This window comes from Sinohyriopsis cumingii, chromosome 2, assembly GCF_028554795.1.
Source record: "Sinohyriopsis cumingii isolate HCF-2022 chromosome 2, ASM2855479v2, whole genome shotgun sequence".
Lineage (NCBI taxonomy): Eukaryota > Metazoa > Mollusca > Bivalvia > Unionida > Unionidae > Sinohyriopsis > Sinohyriopsis cumingii.
This window is the reverse complement of record NC_142962.1, coordinates 97,311,958-97,335,380: the sequence shown is the minus strand read 5'-3', so window position 1 is coordinate 97,335,380 and position 23,423 is coordinate 97,311,958. Positions and strand designations below refer to the sequence as shown.

At 34.9% G+C, this 23,423-nt stretch overlaps 1 protein-coding gene across 1 annotated transcript in view; it reads left to right on the top strand.

The window, feature by feature from the left end:
- Positions 1–23,423, top strand: part of LOC149805438 (kanadaptin-like) — a 43,837-nt gene that overhangs the window by 14,989 nt on the left and 5,425 nt on the right. Inside the window, exons 6-11 of the mRNA XM_089950021.1 lie at positions 1,736–1,896; positions 4,247–4,316; positions 5,255–5,444; positions 12,085–12,193; positions 16,174–16,650; positions 18,112–18,205. Coding sequence (XP_089806147.1) covers positions 1,736–1,896; positions 4,247–4,316; positions 5,255–5,444; positions 12,085–12,193; positions 16,174–16,650; positions 18,112–18,205 — 1,101 coding nt within the window. The remainder of the gene's footprint in view (positions 1–1,735; positions 1,897–4,246; positions 4,317–5,254; positions 5,445–12,084; positions 12,194–16,173; positions 16,651–18,111; positions 18,206–23,423) is intronic.

Below are 23,423 nucleotides of genomic sequence, written 5' to 3'. Positions count from 1 at the left end.
AAATATTTTCAAAAATAATATTTTGAAGCACAAGTTGCAGTGATTAAAACAAAGGATCTTGTGCATAGGTAGTTGTTTTTATCATGAAATGATGAGAAATAATAACTTAACAGTAATCCTGCATTAATAACAAATGCTGACTTGCAGTGGAAATGATTAGATTATATGGAGGCTATTCCAGCAATCCAAGAATATAATTTTTTGAAGATGACGCTGCTTTATGGTTTAAGTGGTTTTTTAATGGGGAGCAAGAGTATAATGTTGTGAATGTCATATGGGAGGCACATGTAAGAGGGTTATATGTGAAGCAAAGGGTTTAGGGCTTTTCCATGACTTTTGATGACAGTAAGGTTTATTTGTCATCTTTACTGTTTTGGTATCATCATAAACTTTACTATAAGAAGCACAAGTTTTTCACGAACATAATGTACAAAAAGGTTCTGTCTCCTTTGGAAATTCTCATTCTCCATTTTGAATTAAAAATTAGAAAGAAGTGAAAATTTGTGGGAGAATTAAAAGTTTGGCATAACCAGGATAAGTCTTTAAAGAAAAATAATACAGAGAACACCTTAATTTAGATCAGATTAAGCCCTGTGTTCGTACATCTTACAAGGAAGCCCTGGGTGGCTTAGTGGTCTTAAGTGCTTGTCTTTATACCGATCACTGCCATTTCACCTCTGTCTGTGTGTTAAGATATGTCAGATTTATGTCTCTGATGATATAGTTGCTGTTATAAATACAATGATCATAAACTACAGCTGTTGTTGTTAATTGTAGCATAAGCGTCAGCATAATTCACATTAAGTACACAGTAGCCTCCTGTTGAATGTGTTTTTACAATGTGCTAGGAAGATGGTATATATTGACTGAATCACCTGCCCAATGAAGACAATGGTATATATTGCCTAGACCACCTGCCCAATCAAACAATGTCAAAATTTATAAATAAGGAAATAAAAAATAAATTTCATACAGTTATTTATCATAAGGTAAAAAATTGAATTGAGTCTGGTAAGAACAGTGCCTTCTCCAGTATTGATGGCTTGAAGTGGCCAAGTGGACACAACTCTTCTTGGATGGGGCACCAGACTGCTGGCACAGGTTAGCTCTTTAGTGGTCTCACATACCCATTTACTGGTGAACGTGACTAGACCATTTCGTATTGTCTTGCTGAGGGTCACAACAAAAAGTATTTAACTAAGTCATATGTCATACTCCAGGCTATACAGCATACAGTCTGATGTGCAGTTAAACCTTTCTTTACTGCATCATGACAGATGTATATTAATAAGATTGGACAGATCACGAACACACATGAAATAAGTCATGATCTATGATATTTTGTTCATGATTTATCAGTCTGAATTTTTTGTTTGAAGAGCATTAGCCCAGGTGTCACACCTTTATAATGATACCCAACTTCATTTATTTCTTTACATATGCAATAAAAATGTTCTGCTGTGTACTCTGCTTCCTTTTCAAGCATTTTTACTGGAACCACTTATTAAAAACTACCTTTTTTTTCTTTTTGGGGCCAATATTTATTTTGCAAATGAGTTTGAAAAGGAAGGCAAAGGTTTTTAAAAGGGTACGTTGGAGGTTCCAAAAATTGAACATACTTTGTTCTTGAAAGTGTATCTTAGACATGTCTTAGAGGCCTTTGAGTATCTCCTATCCCCATATGAATTTGTTTGTATTTTTTGACTATCTTGGAGAAATGTTATTTTTGTTACAGAGAGCAGGAAGAAAAAGAAACGTAACTGGGAGGATGATGACTTTTATGATAGTGATGAGGACACATATCTTGACAGGACGGGTACAATAGAAAAGAAACGACAGATGAGAATGAAGCAGTCAGGGAAAGATGAAATAGCTTTGGAGACCTATGATTCTTTAGTGAGTTGGAAGCTTTGTGCTTCACTCTGGTTATAAGAAAATAAAAAAACAACACAAAGAAAATTAACGTTGTATATAGTCCAGCATACCTTAATAGATATATGAGATATTTTCCTCTTGTGAAATATGAGAAATAGTGTTCGCAGACCTTGGCAAATTTGTTCCACAGCTTTTTAATTATCTGTTTTCAGAGCTGCAAAGGAGTGAATGAGTTTTTTTTTGATAGGTTTCCATTTACATTCAAGGGTGGGAATTCATAGAAAGCAGCTGTTGGATATTTTTATATGATAGCCTATCAGTTTTTGTTGTTCAGCATGTTAATAATACTAGGTTTCTGATAAAATCTGTTGCCCTTAACAGGACACCATCAATTCTACAATTAAGGTCTGTTTAGAATAACACAATATTGCCCTTGTAGAACACCAGCTATCCTGTGATTAAGGTCTTTTTAGAATAACTCTATTGATGTATATGTTCCAAACATAAATGGAAATACAGTGGTCCCTTTCTTATAAGGCCAACACTTCTGCACCATATGTGACCTTTATAGAGGGGGATCTTACAGATGTATGTGTAATCATTACATATAAAGTTAGAACAGCATGACTAAATTTGAAATATTTCATATTTTAATTTAAAAATTGCATTTTACAGAATCAGTGTAATAATGATTAATACAACTTCAAAAAATTATAAATTATCATTGGTTGCAATATTAAATCATTCAAAATCCTTGTCAATAAAATCATTGTACAAATATGTCTTTAACTATAATTCTCCATCTGTTCCATTTTCCCATGAATTGATGTTTATTTGAATCTTTCCGACATTTTCAACAATGATCAGGGGACTTTCATTTATTTTATTTAGTCAAACTGCTTTCAGTTTTACTTCTAACCTGAGAATTTCTGATGATATTTTGTACTTGCTGCAACAAATTGTTTGTACTTTGAAATCTGTATTACTGTCAAACAAAGGTGTACCTGTTACTTGCAAAAGTGCTCTGTGTTTACAGAGGAAGTGAGCTGTTTTTTCAGCTGTTTGTCTCTGTCATTTTGATAATTATTGGTTGTAACAATATCGGGTAATTATGGAGGTGACAAAATCTAACATTTAAGGAACACAGATCATTTTAAGACTGCTCCACTGGCCTAGTGGTTAAAGCGTCCGCCTTGGATGCAGGAGGTCGTGGGGTTCGATCGTCGGCTGAGTCATACCAAAGACTAGAAAAATGGTACTAACAGCTGCCTCGCTTGGCGCTCAGCATTAAGAGGTTAGTGTTAAGACTGGTCAGCCTGGTGTCAGGATAATGTGACTGGGTGGGACATCATGCTTCATGCCTGCGGCATGATGCCCCAGTGCTAGACGTCACTATAAATTGCCACACTGCAGACATCGTAGCGATATGACTGAAAAATTGTTAAAGCTACATTAAAAATCCAAATCGCACACACACGCAGCATTAAGAAGAATTTGATTACTTACCTCTTTGTTTGGATTGAAGTTCTGTGCTGTTTGAATGTGCTGGAATAAATGTAATTATTTTGAATTTTTAACAAATATTGATGAAATTTTCATCTGTAAGACCCAATTATGTCCATTTGTGAGGGGTAAGTTTGACATACTTTTGCACTAATATGCTTGCTGCACTAGAGTTGTGATTGTCCAACAGGGGTATTTTTGAAAACAAACACATAGGTACCAAGGGATTCTGGTCATATAAAGTGGGTGGGCACTGGCCAGGAGGACCGTTCAAGAAGGACAACTGTAATGTAATTTAATGACTTAAAGAGTTATACAGTTGATAATCTTCTTATTTCAAGCGATAATCTAGATACAAAATTAAATTCCTTTTTAATCAGGCCTTCATTAATATTACTGTATACATCATTTATTGTTATGACATATGTGCTAATTTCAGGACAACATTCCAAGGTTTGTTTAGTTTTTCACATTACTTTTTAAAGTCATTAGTATTCACACACCCTCCAGTTTATTTGTACCCCTACTGATTTAAAAACATGAAAAGCATCAATTATGTAAAAAAAATGCAGAAAGCTTAGCAATTTCATTCATCAATTTATAATTTCTAACCTGATCATTTCCACGGGGTCCCAAACACTGTCATATCTTGTTGCTCAGTGGTGGTAAAATTCTGGACATTCTGCAGTAGATGTTCAATGTATAATAGGCCTGATTGTTTATTCAAGTAAGCCCAGACAAGTAATTTCATAGCTTTCATCTGCAAAAGTCCTTTTATCAAACATATTCACTTCCTAAAGAATGATGCCTGACAATCCTAATGTGATCTTAAAGATCTATAGCATGATTGATTGGATTTGTTTTCTAGGTAGAGAAACATACAGCTGTTGTACAGGAGATAGAAGCTATACAGACCAAACTTGACAAAGCCAAAGCAGGTAAGTTAGCCATACACTACTGTACAGCTTATGGCAGAGTTTCAGAATGATGTCACAAGCTTTCATAATTACTTTCCTTGAAGTCACTCACCACTTTCTTACATGTATTTTTCCTAAACAGATATTCAGAAGAAAACTATTATATAAATTAAATTAATAACAGAAACCTACTAGATTAATACAAAGAAACTTAATAGGCTCTATTAAGTGTGTAACCAAAGTGATATGACTGAATTTTATCTGCTGCAGTTTGAAAATTGAGCAACAAAATTGCAGACATTCTTTTTAAAGGTACATGTAAGTTTTAAAAAAAGAATAAATTATCAGTTTGGTACTTTAGTTCTTTTACCTCAGAACTCACCATATTTTTCTTTTTGGCTTAGCCTGTTACCCTACAAGGGGGGCCCGGGGGTGGGGGCGGTGAGTAGCCTATAACACTTGTCTTTACTGATCACTGCCATCTCACCTCTGTTCACATGGGTTCAAGTCTCCAGTTCAGCTAATGTGGGTATGTGAGAAAGCTGTCAGTAGCTTCCCATTTGTTGGTAGTTCTTACCAAGGTTTTCCCCTCTTCTTCCTCCACTGGTTACTGGCTGCGATGTATAGCATATTTTGTGCTGAAAAATGGTATTTAACCAAAAATAAGAAGACTACTGTTATCCTACTGATTTTACAAAATTAACTCTGTTTAGAAGTATGCCATATTTGATAATATGTTTAATATGTCATTATTGTTAATGCCATTCAGACTATTTGATCAGGATGTTTCATTACATATTGTATGACATTGGTCACAATGCAGAAATGTAAATGTGAAATATATTGCTACCTTGCCTTCATGATATATTGGAATATCCTGCATACATTTATATTGAGTTGCTTTTTCATAAAATATTGTTCTTATCAATTTATAATGCACTTAAGCATTTCATTCACAGATGCAGCTGCTTATGAGGGTGAGGAAGTGGATGCACTTGATGCATACATGTCAGCTATCAAGGGGGGAGTGATGGACACCAAAACAAAGATGAAACAAAAGAGACAACTGATGGAACTCAAACAAGAGGAAATGAAGCTGAGTAAATTGGTTAAAATTGCCAAGCCTGTGTCTATGCCTGGAATCACAAGGTATTGCACAGTGGGATTTATAAACACAAACATTTTCTGATTTTCTGGATAAGTGTCAGAATTTACCTACTAAATGTTTTCAATAAGAAGATACCACTTGTTTGGAACAGGGTTCCCATGCTACTGGGAAATCAGGGAAAAAGTCAGGAGAAATGAAAATATTTTCCAGACTGTGAAAAGTTCTTGAATTTTTCAAATATTGACGAAAGTCAGGAAAACCTCGGGAATGTTCCTCCCTAATGTGATGCCTGAAAACAATTACATAATAGAGCTGTAATTGAACTGATCGTGAGTTAAATTTATCGAGTTCTGACCAGAATATTAGGAGGTTGCAATATGGATCATTTGGGTGCTTGCCGTAAATTTATTTGCTGAGACAATCCAAATGCTCAGTGGATCAGATTCATCTAGTAGACTTTTTGTTTCACAGACAGCTCGATATCCATATTTTTTAAGTTAAGAAAACCAGTCTAGCATCACAAGAGGCCAGCATGGTGGTGTTAAAGCATAGCCGCTTAGCGGATGGGCTAGCAAACTTAAACATTGTTAAATCGAGTTATACCTGCATCAGATCGATATGAAAATTATTTATTTTCTCAGAAATTATCTCGCAGCCGTCATTTTGAAATATTGTAGAAAAATATATTAAATGAAAGTCATATCCTGGTTGTAATAAAAATACAAAAACTAAAGAGCACAAAATTCTCTTTATTTATTCTGAGACCAGCTTCAGAGTTTTGTTATATCACATGACTACCACGTTGACATGTGGGGAACCAGACTACTCTGCTTGATGAATCAGACTGGCCAAGTTTCTTGTAGTTGTTCTCGAAATAAATATGTTGAGAATTTTATATTCTTTCTGGTTTTTACGAAAGGTATCAGACTTTCATTTAATATAATTGAAATTTTGTACAACAGCAATAAAAAGGAGTTTGTTGTTGATATCACATGACTATTGGATTTCCGATGTTGTTGTTTGAGATTTGGGTAGTAATGTAACTATTAACACAAATGGCGAGTACCAGGTCAGGTTTCATCTATGCTGAGTTTCGTTTAGTCTGTCAGCGTATTAAAGACATAACGATTATAATACTTGCTATTTTTGAGAAAATAAATAATTTTCATATCTATTTCATGCAGGTATAAGTCGATATAAACTAGTTTAAATTTGCTTGGCCTGCTGGTAAGCTATCTTATGGTGGCAGCAGATTTCAAATTTTTAATGTAATTGCTGTGAACCCACACTCAGTCCAAAATGTCCAAATGTGAAAAATGGCTTTTGGAATATTTGAGCTGAACTTTGGTGCGAAACTATTACACAGGTACATGAAGCTTGAAGCATTGGATTCAGATCTAAAAATGGAATGCAGGAGAAATGGGAAATTGTCATCCCTTTTTATTATATATTAAGAAACGATAAGAGTCCATGTATCAATACAGGTTTGGGGACTGGTTTATTGAACTACAAGAAGACAAGTTGATTTTACAGAAAATTCAGTCCTTGTTTATACAACAGTATACAATTTCAAAGGTCTTTTGTCAAAATTTAAATCGACCCTTTTGTAAATGTCTTTAAATGATGGAATTTTTAACCAAATCGTCTTAAGGAGTTTAGGTTGGTTGAAAAATCTTGAGATTTTATTGGCACACATAATTTTAGGGTTAAACTTTTCTCGCAACAAGATAAGATTCTAAAACTTTGCATTTATTGGGTTTTTTTTCATACTGTGATAGGAAATGTTTACTTTTGTGCACACATATTGCTCTAGAATTCTTTGGAATTAAAGGTTTGAAAGGAAACAAAATAATTTATGCTCATTATGTTGCTTCCATGTAACAACATAATACAGGTCAGCAAAGTAAAGTTAGAATTTGTATTCTGTACATTGAAATGGCTTTAAATGCCAATTTATGGGAATATAGTCAAATTTGTTTCTTGTGACTCATTTTGTGGTTTTGTCATGATCATCTCTTCTGACATATATGTTTTAGAGAGTCTTGAAAGAGAAACATCTTCAGATTTGGAAAATGCATGTTTTATAATCCAAAATATTCTTTAATTCCATTCATTAATGGTCATAGGTTAACCTTGAAAAAATTAATTTATTCCTGGAAAAAACCTGGAAAAGACCTGGAAATTTATATCTAGAAAAGTGTGGGAACCATGTTGGAATATAATTGTAAAATTCAAAATGATAAGACATATTGATATATATGTGCAGTCAAACCTGTTATAGCAACCACCGTCATATAGTGAACACATGCAGGCCATGTCCAGCGTCTTTGTAATTAAATTCTGTACTGTATATACCCCTTGTCTTTTTTTTCTGGGCTGCAAAAAGCTAATTTCTCTTTAACTCTCTTTTAAATTGGGGTGTAGTTTGTAAGTTAGATGGAATGACCAAATATAGTGCTAAAGTCCTCCATTGTCATCTGGTGATTGTAAATATTGTCCAACTATGATCCCTCGTCTTTACTGTCATTTTTGAGTGCTTATGTTAAGACTGAGCTTGGGCTCTAAGCGATACTCTGATCATACAGTCTGTAAAATCTATTAAAGGATACAGCTGAACAAGTGCCAGTTGTGTGACAGCATTATAGGGAATTCAGATAACCACCCTCTGTTACATGGCACTAAACACATATCAAATTCACAACTCAACAAAAGGGTTGTCATGTAGGAAAATAATGAGGGTGATAAAGAAATAATGTCAAATGCACACAGAGTTGTAGGACTCTTTGGCACTGAACAAGTATCAAATTCGTGGCTCAATCAAAAGGAATATCAACTTGAAAACAAGGTCAGTGCTGCTTTACTAAGGATGGGCTTATCTGACCACATGCACTGGAAGATAACTTTTGAAATATCCCATGGGATTTAGATCTGGCCAGTATTTATTGTATCAGATTCAGTGTTTATGTAGCCAAACACAAAATACGATTCAAATGCAGATTGTTCAGACTTGCACCAAGGCCTCCAGACAGTGAGATCTGGTTTGTTAATTTAATTAAAACAATTAAAAGATTTGTGTGATTTGTCTGAATTCTTTGGAGTATCATAATGAGTCCTGAGAGGCTGTCTGTGTTACTGAGTGTCATCTAAAGGCACATTAGAGATTTACAAGTGTTGGTGGAAATGGTTTTTGTTTGCATTTCATTTATTCTCTTTTCTTATGGTAAAACAGTGTGGTGATATGAAATGCGATATAATGCAGTGACCTACAAAAGTAGGAATGAAGGAGGAAAGAAATGTCAGAATGAAAGAACAAATAAAGAACTAGAAGCTGAGCAGAGGGGAATTATTGAATGAATGAAAGAAGGAACAAAGGGAGAAGGAAATAAACAGATGAAAGAGGGAGGAGGGAAGATAAGATGAAGGATGGAAGAAGAATGCAAAAATTTAAGATAAATAAGCCATACAACCAGGAAATTGTGTAAAAACAGGAAAAAGAATATGTTTTTTTAAAACTGGGAAAAGCCCTTACATTTTTTAAACACTCAAATACTGATGAAAGTCAGGGCAAGAACCAGGAATATTCAGCTGCCACTTGATGACAGAAATATTTAAATGAGATATAACTGAACTGATCATGAGTTAAATTTATCGAGTTCTTAGCCAGAATTTTCGGAAGTGAAACTTCGCAAATTCTCTTATTTCTACTGCAAGAACAAACTTAAAGACCTAATAATGTTTCCTACCTTAAATATTGTCAGCATGTTTTGTATGTTTTCTAATTTCATGGTGTTTGTTTTTTGTAATCATATCATTATGTTTTTTTGGTATGTTATAGGTGTTATCTAATGTTGTAAAGCGCTTGGAGCTTCTAAAGATTAGGTGCTATACAAAGTCCTCATTATTATTATTATTATTATTATTAAGTAGCAGAAATCTTCATTTAGTTTTATATATTTGTATAGTCAGTCATAGTGCGCAGACAATCGAAATGGTCAGGTAGATTGGTTGCATAGTCAGTCATAGTGTGCAGACAATCAAATTGGTCAGGTTGACTGGTTACCAATTAGTCAGCTCTATATGTGTATCTTTTCTGATGTGGAAGAAAAAAGACCACTCTTGCATCCACTTATCAGTCACTTTTCTAGACTTTCTCAGGAATGATACTACTTCAGAAGCTTATAAATTGTTCACTGATTAATTTCCAGTAATTTGTAAATCTTGTCACTGCTAAATTTATCTTGAAGTAAATTTGGAATTGCCTTTTTCTGTTTAATGGTCAAAAACTTCCTTTCTATTTGTCAGATTTTTTCCAGAAACATTGACCACACTATAAGTGAGGCGCGAGTTATCGAGGGACCTATAAAATAAGTCCAAAACCAATAAAGTGATTGACGACATAACGGAAAAATAAGGGTGGGGGTAGGCAGATTATACTGTTGAAGACTCACTTTATAATCGTTCTGAGATTAACTGTGAATAAATATCTCTTCATAACGGTGTACTTTATTATTTCCTCATAGGACAACATTAATTTCAGGATAAATTACAGTATATTGAGGCAATCATCGAAAACATTCCACGTGGTTTCCGTTCGCTTAACATGTGTACCACTTCACACATTGTGTACTACGTCACTAATTTTTATGTTGAATTGGATACATTTTAGTTTTATTGTTTGATCCAAATTAGACGTTTTTTATAGACAAAAGATCGACTCTTTTCGAGAAACTGTGTCGATCAAACGATAGATTTGAATGCGATAGAAGTAAAATGGAAAACAAAAAAACAAGGGTTAATCAGTACTAACATATTTAATTGGTCTACAAATTTAAAACAATGCAAATTAGAACAAGTTAATACTTGCCGTTTGTGCCACGCTTGACAAATATCAATTCACTTTTTGAAAAAATCAGTTAATTTTTTTTGTGTGTGTTACTCCTTGGTTTCTCTGCCGCCGAGCAAAATCCCTCAGATTTCTTAACTTCATGAGCTTTACGTAGTCAACATTTTGGGTCTCCAGCCACCTTATGGCAATATCAAAATATTTGATTGCTTCCTGTGCAGAGGAGTGGGGGGGTGCAACATATGCGTCTGCATCACTTTCAACACTTGTGTTGCTCCAGTTAGAATCGTCTTCCGCTGCAAATTTGTTTGTTATAGAATTAATTATAGTTTCATCTGACATGGATTCGGCTGTGGGGCAATCATTGTCAGCACAAATCCATTCCTCCATATCATCAAGAGAAATGCCCATCTCAGGACCATGAGTCTGTACGAATTTCTCCCAAACAGCCTCGGCATTAATGACATCAGTTTCACTGAAACATTCGAAGTCACTATCATCGTCGTTGTCTCTGTTACTGTTTTGCTTTACGTCAAAGGCAGCTTCAAGATCCTTAATCCAGCATCCCAGGTCTCTTGTAATTGATTTTTTTTTTTAATGCAACAAACACTTCCCCAAGTTGTTGATCAAAACAAAGCCGGCATGTACATGTAATTAGATTCTCACAGAAGTACTCATGGGTTTCGATGTGATGGTCGATTGACTCTTTTCATGTTTTCAATGAACAGAATATGTTGTGATTATAATGTTTACACTGAAACGGAATTAAAGGATTAGAACATGACTTTAACACAGGAATACATTTAATTGGTGTTTTTTTCATTCTCTGTTGCCACCTGTTAGCATTTGCCAGAAGTTTTCATTGATCGCTATTTCACCAGACTGTTTATTTACAGTATACTGACAACTATTTATCATAAAAATTTATATAATATATGATATCTTTAAACAGAGGTCTTGCTAGGATTTTAAAACTGGGTCTTTCTGCCTCTGAATTCAATCACTAAATATCACTACATTTTCTCACTCAGCCGCCAGTCAAAGCCTTTGGAATAGCCGCCCAGCTGTTGCATCATGTTTTTTTGGGTTTTTTTATGGACTCTTATAAAATGGCAACAGTACATCAAAGAGTCTTTCAGTCACTGAATTCTGTCATTGTAAATATCAGCACAGTTAACTGATCAACACATTTTCCCACAAAGCAGGTGGCTGAAACAGGACCGGCAAATCTTTGAATTTTCCCGCGCACCTATTACATGCGTATGGAGGACTCGCGCCTCAGTGATTTTCTGCGTCCCAGATCAAAAATTGGCATCCAAATACGCGTACTTAAGCGTTTTCGAGATCTCTGAAATTAATTCTTCTTTAGAACTTGCAAATTTCAAAATATGGATTATATTTTTACGGGCATTAATCTCCATTTTCGATGATAAAATGAGCAATGTATTAAGGTTTAATTTATCAATTCTTGTTGTAATTTTTTCATGTTCAGCATATTTTAAAGATATTTTAAATACATTTTCTCTGGAAAAAATCGGGAGCCAAGACGGACACCGCGTTATAAGCGGGATTGCGAGTTGTCCGGGCGCGAGTTATCGAGGGAGCGGTGTAATAAGAAACTTGATTAAACTCCTGTTCTTCTAAATTAAATATTAGTATAAAAAAGTTGTTGTCTAGTGACTTTCATGATTGGTTAATTTTTTTACCAATAGTGTCTTAACAATAATAAATAAACATTGGAATGGATGACTTGCTGGATTGATGACTTTAGCTATTTTTGGGAAATGACCCTTGAATGTAGCAGTAATGTAGATTTATTATTTGACTTGTCTCTTCAGTGCTATCCAGAGTAATCTCTCTTCCAAGGCTTTGCTAACAAGAGCAGTACCTTCAGTGGGGAAAATGAAAGGGTTCGATCATTCCAAAAAAGCCAGAAAACCATCACAGGTACCTGTTTCATTGCTTAAAATTCTTATTGGGTGCTTTGTTAAATGGCTCAGCATTCATTGTATGAAGTTGCATTTATAATGTAGTAACTCATTATTCAAAGTATTGGTGAACCATATGTCATTACAGTAAATATTTGAATTCTTAAAAATATTTTCCCATTGTAATTGGGTAAAATGTTCAAGACTTGCATAATTTTCATATTGGAGAGGATTTTTCAGACAATACATCCTATACATGTTTTAGTTAATTTTTGTTACTTTCTTCACTCCTAAATGCCTTTCCATTCAAGAACTGTAATACTATTACACAGTGTATAGAATTTGTTTTAAATTTTTTTTGTCTTCTTAAAGTGGTACTGTGAATTCATTTTTTTTTCTCAGGAGTATCAATTTTACTTTTGAATGGTACTTCATTTGTGGAATGGGAAAGGGCTCGGGCTCTTACCTTTTCCACAAAAGAATCAGTTGTTGCTGGATCTTTAAATTAGTGTCTAATAGCAGTAATACATTACCTGCTGTTATTGCATTGCTACTTCTTTTCCTGGTACTAGTCCAAGAACATTATCCAGTTCCTTCATTTGTGAGGTCTAGAATAAAAAACAACATGATCCCAGTTTTCAGTCGGTGAATTGGACTGTTTTTCATTTAGACATGTGTCTCTTGAGTCTTTTGCATTACATAAATATAGGCAACATTTGGCGTTTTTGCCATTTTCATTGCTTATGATGGATTTGAGTTCATTGCATGTAAATCAGTTTGGTTTGTGTTTCATCCATATAAAGGTAACCAGTACAAGGGTAAAGATTACATACACTTGTTTTTCTGTATTTTATTGTTGTTATTTATTTATTTATTTCAGCATTTAGTAAAACCTCATGGTATTGGCAAATGTGCCGCATCAGGCAGCATGGGACCCTCACACCACCTAGCTTGCATGCACAGAATGTGTATGCACAGACAGTTGCCATATTTGTTGCTTGTGGCCTGAGAAGGTTTGGGACTTGACTGAAAGTCATTGGGCTTATAGGGCTAGGGAGAAGGGTCATGTCTCTTCCTTCCTCTTCACAGTAGGATCCCACTGTTTTCAGGAGGGGCTATGTCACTTCCCAGTGTATGGAAATCACATGTGGCTATGGCACATCCTAGCGTATTGAGTTTGCTTGCTTCAGTGAGAGTACTTTCAGTTATATGAAAATTACCTGATTCATTGAGAGCAGTGACTAGGTTATATTTTGCTGTACAGAAGTTGCATGTGGCTACAGCTGCACAGAAGTCAACCTATTTAATGATGTTGATACTTCATGGTGTACATATAAGCCACTGGTTTCAGTGAGAAAGGTGTCAGAAGTTAGGAAGTCACCGGCTTACAGTTAGAGGAGATCACTGAGGGTGGAGTTTTTGGGATTTTGCCTTGTAGGGAAGTCTCCAGTCCAAATCGGTCATCCCCACCTTCTGACACAAGGTAGTATTTATCATGGGTTAGAAGACACTGAATTCTCAGTCATCCAACATGTGTTTTCCAACAAGGTTTACATCATTGTACTAGTCATTGCTCAGTAACCAGTCACTGGGTAGTGTATCAGATGACAGCAATGATCTGTCACTTTTCACAGGGTGCCAGACATGAGGATATGTGATTAGTGACTGTTACAGAAGGTATCTCACCGGGCACCAATCACTGGTTACCAGGCATCAGATTTTGGACACCAGACACCAGTCACCATATGATGTCCCAAGTGACATTTTCTGTCACTGGGCACCAGACAGTGACCACTAGGTATTGGGCACCAAACACATGGAATAGTGCATGTGCTGATCTTCAATTTTTAGTTTCTGGTATAACCAATCACTGAGAGCTAGCTACTAAACATGGACTGCTGAGCACTGATCAATGCATACAGGGAATCAGCCATCACCCTTATAAGCATAAACATAATTTTAACTACCGGTATAGAGAATGGGGTTGGTTTGAAAATAATTTTTTTTTGCTTCATTTCACTTCCAATGGGATATAGACAGGCAGACCAGACATACCCAAGATCTTCCCTACCAACTCCATCCTTGTAATTGAGGGGAGGGAGAACACCGCACTCTGCTTCCAGTGCTTACCCCTTTCCCAGGGAGAGAAGATCAGTGAGCTAGTTCTTTCTTATCCCTGGAGCAGAGATGGGATGAGAAACTCAAACAGGAAGTCTCCTTTTCTCAGGATTGCAATGGAATGTACTAGTCCTGTCTTACCCCAAGACTGAAGACAGGATGATAAACTGTCAAATTTTATCGATGCAGACAAGTTCCCAGATGAACCCATCACACCTGGTTCTTATCAGTTGAGTTTGTCGTCTTCCTTCAAGTCAGAATTTTTTTCTTCTAATTGTCTACAGTTGACTAAGGTATCAGAATGGGATCATGTTTTCTTATTCTAGACATCCAATTACTAATTCCTAATTAGAAGATGGAATGTCTGTGGATTGGGTAAGTATGACATAATTAAAATTACTTTACCACCCCTACCCTGAGAAAACATACATGCTGGTAGCAGCTAATATAACCACCAAAATTTGTAACCCATGGAAAAGAGTGAATTCACAATAACATGATTATCCATCATGTTCTTTCAGTGCTCAGGGAGGCGTATTAATTTTTACCCAAAATTTTCTTCTTTATCATTATTGGTATTTTAATATGGGCTCGTATATTATGCATGCATAGGTATACAGTATATGTTGACATAGTCATGCAGGCACCTTTAGGACTCTTCCAATGGAACTTGCTTGGGACCAAGGCACTTCACTTCAGTGGGAGTAAGTCTTCAGTAGGTGCAATTTAAACTTTTATCATTTTCATATGAATGCAGTGAGTAATTTGATTATCATGGCATACCATGTATGTTTAAAAGAAACAGCCATTATGGATCTTAATTACTGTATTAATTATTGTTCTACAAGGTTAATTTTAAAGTAGTTTTACCAAAGTTCATTCCTGATGAGTAATCAGTGCATTAGTTGTCATAATAAAACTTGCATGTGAAAATATTTATTTGCCATAAACTTTAAGTTAGCAGTCTGGCACTAAATTGGGCCAAGAAAGGCAGATATTAATATGTATATGTCATTGTGCTTATATAGTGATGATTTTCCAAAGAATATTGATTGATGAGGAGCAAAATAAAGTGAGTATGCAGCATATAAAGTGAGAAAGCAGCATATAAAGTGAGTAAGCGGCATATAAAGTGAGCAAGCAACATATAAAGGTGTGTGTAGATCCTCCAAAATTACACCAACAGCTGTAAAAGTTCCAAATGTCTACATGACCTGTATGACGTATACTTGGACTTCTGTATGGAGTTCAGATCTTCACACTGAAAAGAAGTCTCTATCACATTTGTACTTTAATATCGACTGATGTGATTTTTTACCAATCATTTTTTGAAAGTTTTAGCAATTCTTTCAACAGATACTCCATGCCTATACCATTCACTTTAAGTACAGTGGTTTCAGTAGAAATGTTGATATCAATATATACAACCAGGTTTTATTGTATTTAAGTGATGGCAATACAGCTTTGGGCCACGAGTGGCTGATTGGTCTAAAACGCTCACCGTTACGGATCACTGCCATCTCACCTCTGTCTGCGTGGGTTCAAGTCCAAGGCCTGGCTAGCATGGGTATGTGGGAAAGTCTGCCAGTAGCTTCTTGTGGGTCGGTGGTTCTTCCCTGGGTTTTCCAGGGTTCTTCCTCCACCAGTTATACTGGCTGCCTTGTATAGCCTATTTGAAAAAATGGCGTTAAACCATAGAACAACAAAAGCAATACAGCTTGTGCAAAATGATGCAGTTATTTTCTAGTTTAAAGATATCCTCTTTTCCAAAATAATTCATCTTGTGGATATATCTGAATTATAGATTGCATTAATTGATGTCCAGCAATATGAAGATGGATGAGAAAAATTGATAAACCATTGTTTTCTTTTTACCTGCAGCTTCCTACAGACACTACCAGTACAATAATAAAGAATGAAGATTTTGTGGAAGAAGAGGAGGAAGAGGAAAATGAAGATGAAGCAGCTAATAGGAAACCAGAAAATATTACCTCTGAAAACAAACATGTTGAAAAGACTTCGCCAACAAAATCCTCTTTGACACCTAAAAATAATGATTTGACTAATGTAACATGTAATACTGCCAGCATATTTATGGACAAAATACATCTACCAGATTCCATTGTGAAAAATGAGGTAGATTCGAAATCTTCACAGCATGCAAGTGGAACAATCGGTAAAACTGTAGATACATTAACAGCATCCTCAAAAAGATCAATCAGAGGCCCCACATTACCTCTGGCAGCTGTGTTGCAGAAGCTGCAGGAAGAGGCGGGGGGTGATTCAGAAGAGGTTATTGAGGAGGAAAATATCCAGAAGAAAGAAAGTAGGAAAAGATGTCAACCAACTGATTTCAAGGTAGGTTTTTATGCTAATTAATGGGAGAAAATTTTGGCTCCTTTCTGTGCAAATGCTACCAGTTATTTTTGTTAGTATTCTTTTTGTAATGTTACATCTAGTGTACAATGGAGAAATATAAATAGTGGTAGCATTATCAACACACATTTGTTACAGTTTTTTGGTTAAACTTTAATGTCAATATGAACTCAAGGTTCTGGCTCTGGCATTCTTGTTATTCCTTTACTTGTTGTGAGCCAAACATTTCTGTCATCGTGATTGAGACTGTACATGCTAGATACATGCCAGTTTCTGATAGTTTGGAGGTTCCACAAATCTCATATGATACTAAATACTTTTTGGTCTGGACCGCTCTGGTGGCCTATTGGTGGTTTGAGCATCCACCTTGGATGTGGGAGGTCGCAGGTTTAAACCCTGGCTGAGTCATACCAAAGACTTATAAAAATGGTACTAACAGCTTCCTCACTATATGCTCAGCAATAAGAGGTTAATGTTAGGACTTGTCGGCCTGGTGTCGGGATAATGTGACTGGGTGGGACATGATGCTCCATGTTAGAGGCATGATGCCTCAGTGCTAGACATCACTATAAACAGCAACACTACAGACCTTGTAGCAGTATGCCTGAAAAATGGTTAAAGCTATGTTAAAAATCCAAATCATACACACAGAGACATACTTTTTGGTCTAAATCATTGAGTCTGTTCAAACTTGTTGGTGTCTTTGGTTTCTAAAATGTTTTTGAATAAATTCAGAATCTTCATTTTACTCTCTGGACCCTCAGATTCGACCATGTCAAAGCAATATCACTAGTAAAAAAAATTACTAATATTTTTCATGTGCATATTGTATATAATCTTGCCCCAAAAAATACATTTGGTAAATATTTCTTGCACAACTTTTCTGATTACACATGTTTTTTTCCTATATCTCACTTTAATATTCATAAATCAGCAAGTAATGAAAATCTATAATGTTTTTAATCGGCTTTTGTTTTGTCTTCGAGGTAAGTTTCCTTCCATTTATATTTGGCTTTGTCAAAAAAACATATTCAGAATCATAGTTAATGCGACACAAATTTAACATGAAAATATTTAAACCCAGATATTGTTTAAAAATAAAACCACCTTTGAGTTCCTTGTTCGTCCTTATTTATATATACAAAGGACAATGATACTTTTAGTTTCTTCCCTGGGTTTTCCAGAGTTCTTCCTCCATCAGTTATACTGGCCACCATGTATAGCCCATCTTGTGCTGAAAAATGGTGTTAAAACCTAGAACAACAACAACAACAATAATATTAATCACCATACATCATTTAAAAGTAGACCAGCATACATTGAACTTATTTTTATAGATGTGGACCATCAACAGATTGATATGTTTATGCTGTATTTATTATTTTACTGTAGGCTTGAATCAAGTTCTGTGTATCCTTTTTATATTTATGATTTACTGTACAGGAGGTGGAAAAAAAATCAAAGAAACAAGAGAAGGGTACACAGGGTAATTATGACAGCACTGACCCTGACTATGCTACCTGGGTTCCTCCACAGAGTAAGTCATTTCTATTCATCCAACTTTTATTTATTGTCAAGCCCATCTTGGTGGAAATTCAACATAGTGATAACTTTGGCATCCAAGAGCATGTTCATTATTCACACAGAAGATTAACTTCAGTGTTAAAGTTTTTTTACATAGTTAAATTATGGGCTGGTTCAACAGAAAGAGTATTTCTTGTTTAAATAATAATTTCATTGGGTATTTAATAAACCTGTGGATTACATTATTTTTAAAATTATAAGTACAGGTAGAATTTTTAGTTCACCAGACTTTAAAGCCAGTGAACTTATGGTATGGCCCTTCATACATCATCCATACATCAACACTTGCTTGATATCACTCTGGAGGCCATGTACTGTCTTAATTTGATAAAACTTGTAATATTGGTTAATTCCTCAAGGTCTGTGTTGAGTTTGATTATGAGTGGGATGTATGCATATTGATGGAGTGATCTGATATGATTGGTTATTTATGTTACCACTCTAGATGCAATATTTCTGATAGGGCTGATTAAACTTGAAATATTTGCTTATATCTTCAATATCCTAGAGGAGTTTGATAATGAGTGAGATGTAGACATATTAATTAGGTGAGCTTATATCTGATTCGCTGACCTTGCTTCCATGCTGGAGGCAATATTTCAGTCTTGGAATGTTTGCTTATGTCATCAAGATCTCAGATGAGTTTAATACGAACCACAAATGTATTAAGAAGGTTTTCATGTGTCTGATTGGATGAACTTGTTACCATTCTGGAAACCATAATGGGGGCGCTCACCAATTAATATGTACTTTAGAGAGAGTGACATATGTAAGGTGAAGTAGTTCGCATTTAAAATATGCACAATGCAGAGAATATTGGCATACCTATGTGCTACAGTAATGTAACGTGGATGATATTTCTTTGGATATTATACTTTTGGAAATTTTACATGATTTAAGCACACTGCTAACTAAAATGACTGCTCCCTTGTGTTAAAAAATCAGCCTGAATTAGTCTAAAGTACACTATACATAGCAGCTATTAAAATAGGGAAAATGAATTTTGCCAGACTAGACAATACCAGCTTCTGAAAGTGCAATGAATGAATTACCAAATATATAAAATGTAAAAAAAGTTATTGGCTCTTTTTTTATACAATTTACCGCTTAAGTTCAGGAAGTGAAAATGACCAAGTAGAGCTAGCACTTTTTTGAAAGGTGCACATTTGAAGTAAGGCCAAGCTGTATACTCTATAACCCATAGTACACCCGTCAATCATACAACAAAATAAAGGAAATTAAAGGTTCTTTTAATTATACCTAAGATATACAAGGTCTTTTTTCAATAGCCAGTATAACCAGTGAGGAAAGCTGGAAAATTCTTTTTCTTGAAAAGCCTAACCCTATGGAAAATACAAAACTGTAGAGTGCCACCAATCCTGATCTGATTTTGTTCCGAATTGGTCTATAGGCTTATATCATGAGATAGATAGATATTACTGACGTGATCTTTCATCAGATGGGCTGAGCTTGTTACTATCTAGGAGGCCACATCAGATTTTGATTAAACTTGGATTATAGGCACAGATAATAAAGATCTTGCATGAATTTGATATTAATCAAGAGCTAATTATACTAATGAGGTGATTTTGCATATGTTAAGCTGAACTTGATCACTCTAGCAATCATTTTATAACCAATTTTGATTAAACATGGTAAATGAACTCTCATCATCAAGATGTCCAATAACTTTTTCTCAGCAAAAGCTGTGTATATTAATGCAGTTTGGTGCAGATTTAATAGTTCTCAATTTGTATGTAATGTAATCAGTTTATTGTTTTTGAAATACCAGTCCTCTAACAAAATTAAAGCTTGGGAAGTAGCCCATGGTATTGACAATGAAAACCACAAGTTTAAGGTTACAGAGTTCTTCCCCTTGCAGAAATTAAAATCAGCTGTAACAGATACATTTTAGGATACAAGGTGAGAATTCCAGTAGAACAATTTATAGAAATAATTTATCAGATCATAGTAAAAATAGGTAAAATTGACATGATATTAAGTCTGGGATATGTGTTATACAGATCGTGATCTTACAGCAGTAAATATGCCTGCTTAGTTGAATGGTCAAATATTAAGTTATGTATGCTGGGTGAGTTGTATCAACCCATCTTGGGCCTCTTGTATATATTTTGATCTCATGTATTATGTTCCTAAAGTATATAATGATGAGATCAATCAAATCATTAGCAAATTTCTGAATGAAATTTGATCTTTAGAGTTGTAGCAAGCTTTGCCAGTCTGACACAAGATTACTCCATTAATATGCAGATTTCATTCTGCAAAAAAAGAAATCATATTGCCCACCATGTATATGGAGAGGGTTATATGGCATCAGTGATATGTCTATCAACCTGTTGATGTGCTTATCCATCACTACATTCAGAGTTGCCTGTATGTCACAAATCCAAGAAGGATAGGTATATATCATGATACATGCACAAGTATTTGGCGAGTCTTTAAGAACTGAGTTTTTAGCTTGACTGGACAAGAGACCAAAAGAGCTCATGGTACGACTCTACTTCAATTATTCACCATTAGCCAGTCAACCCTGGAGGTTATGTGTTTGTTCTGATTTTGATATAACTTGGAATACATGTATATAACATCAAGATTTCTCAAGATTTAGAATATGAAATCAAATCTGTGCATATATTAATTAGGTGACACTAAATATTTTAAGTGAGTTTTATTATGAGCAAGACTTCTGCATATTTATGGGGTGGGGGAGTCTTGCATTTGTTTGGCTGTGTTGCTTTTACCACTGTGAGACTTCATTTTCATAGGATTATGATCAAATATGGTAAATAGACTTATATCATTAGATCTTGGTTTTGTACAATTATGAGTGAAATCCACACATTAATGACATAATCTTGCTTCTGATTGGCTTGGCTTGTCAACATTATTGTATCTGTATATATGATCAAGCTTTGATCAAACATCTTGTATAATGATATTTTGGATGAGTTTGATTATAAGCAGGATATAAGCAGATAAGTGAGGTAACCTTGTGTAGGATAAACTAAGCTTGTTACAGCTCTAGAGACCAAATTCAGCCAAACTGTGCTTCATCTTAGTAAGTAAGCTTATGTTATCAATGTCTTAACAGTATCAATAATAAATGAGGTTGGCAACAGTCTAGATCTAGAGACTATGGTTCTCATCCAGCCTGTATAAAACTTGTTAATTGGTTTATATTATCAAGCTCCTAGATGACTTTGATTATGAGCAGGAGACTGCGTATTGTTATCCCATTTCTTTAGAAAAATTTGTATAAGACATATAAAATAGGTAATATCAACATGGTATAAAGTTTGGGAGATTTATGTAGGTTGCACTCTTTCAGTACTACATAAACCTGCTTAGCGAAATGGTTTACTTAGAACGAATTGGGAAGCTTGTTATAAAATCAGACTAAGCAAGTACTTTGAATAATTATGAAGTAATTTTGTATCAGAGTGGCCAAGTTTGTTGCCACTCTGGAGACTGTGTTTCTCAAGCTTGGTCTTAAGCAGGTTCTTATATCTTATGGTTTTAACATGTTATGTAATAAACATGATCAGCACATATTGATGAAGTAATTTGCATTTGATTGGCAAATTTTGTTACATCTCTTTAGACTGTATGTTTTGATTAAACCTGGTAAATAAGTTTATATCTTCAACATCTTGGATAAGTTTAATGTGAGTGAGGTAGACGCATATTAATTATGCTTTTATCTTTGAATAGAGTTCAAGGCAGTCAGATGGGTATAATCAGCTTGATATAACAGCTGGAAGATAGTTGATATAGGGTTGCATTCCTACCATACTGCATAGGCATGCTTAGAGAAATGGTCAGCTATTAAGTTACATAGTCTGGGATGGCAGTGTTAGGCTCACTTGGATCTCTTGTTGAAATTTTAGAAACCTTACTCATTGTAAACCACTCATTACTTTTGTGTATTTGTGATATAATGACAAAACACTTGAAACACAAAAGTACTGATGCTATATATGTTCAAAGAATTAATTGTAGTTCTCCAGTTTTATACTTTTTAATGTGAGATCACATTTGACATATGGTTTGAAACAAGACATTTATACATTGACAATATCTCAGTTTTAGACTTCTTAATCTGAGATCACATTTCATGTGTGAGTAGAAATAAGACATCTTTATCAATATCAGTTTGGGTTTTCCTCAAGTGTAACTTTAATTTAGATGAAGGGTAAAAGATAAAGGTCTTTTTAATCTACGCATGGTTATAGCTGACAACCTCATACATAGGTAAGTACAGCTGGAATTTATACCTCAAAGGAATGTTAGCCCTTCAGGTTCCTTTTGAACTCAGGGCTGAATGAACCACTGTTAAATTCGGTTGCATATTAGTAGGGAATAGATGGTATTGTAGATCGGTGGAGTTTCCACTCCCATTAATCCCCTTAGTTCATTTGTATATTATCATGAGGAGTTTATGAGGAAGATCTAGACATACTTATAAAATGATGTTCTATCTGATTGGCTGAACTTGCTAGTATTGTATGACCCTATTTCAATCAGATTTTACACCAACTCTGCAGCCATCTTTAAAATCTTGTCACAACTCTACTTGAAGCAAAAGTCATTGGCGTGGGGTTTTCACCAGAAGACTTACTATGATGCCCAGTTGGTCTTAAATGAAAATGGTGCTGATCTGACATCTGGTATCACTGCCACAATAGTCATCATAAAATTTTTGTTATTGCTTCAGATGAATGGAAGGTCTTATATTGAAAATATTAGTATCTCTGCTTCTCTCCAAATGAATATCAGCTTAGGATTTTCAGCAGTGGACTTCTTGTGATAACTTGTTTGTCCTTGATAAAAATGGTGCTAGTTATACATCCAATATGGATGCCATGATGACTGTTTCGAAAAAATAAATCATGTTGTCACTACTCCCCCTAAATGGATGATTATTATGAAATTGGGTTTTCAACAAAACATTTCTAGGGATGTCCACTTTGTCCTATATGAAAATGGTGCCAAGCTGACATTGGATCAACACTCAGCAGTCAAAAGGAAGAAATGATTTTATCTTGAATTTCTAAAAGCTCTTTTCACCCAGTAGAGCATCTGTCCCATCAAATGATTTTAAAAGTTAACCTAGCAGATAAATTGTATTTTGTGTTAGGGAGAGTCATTGT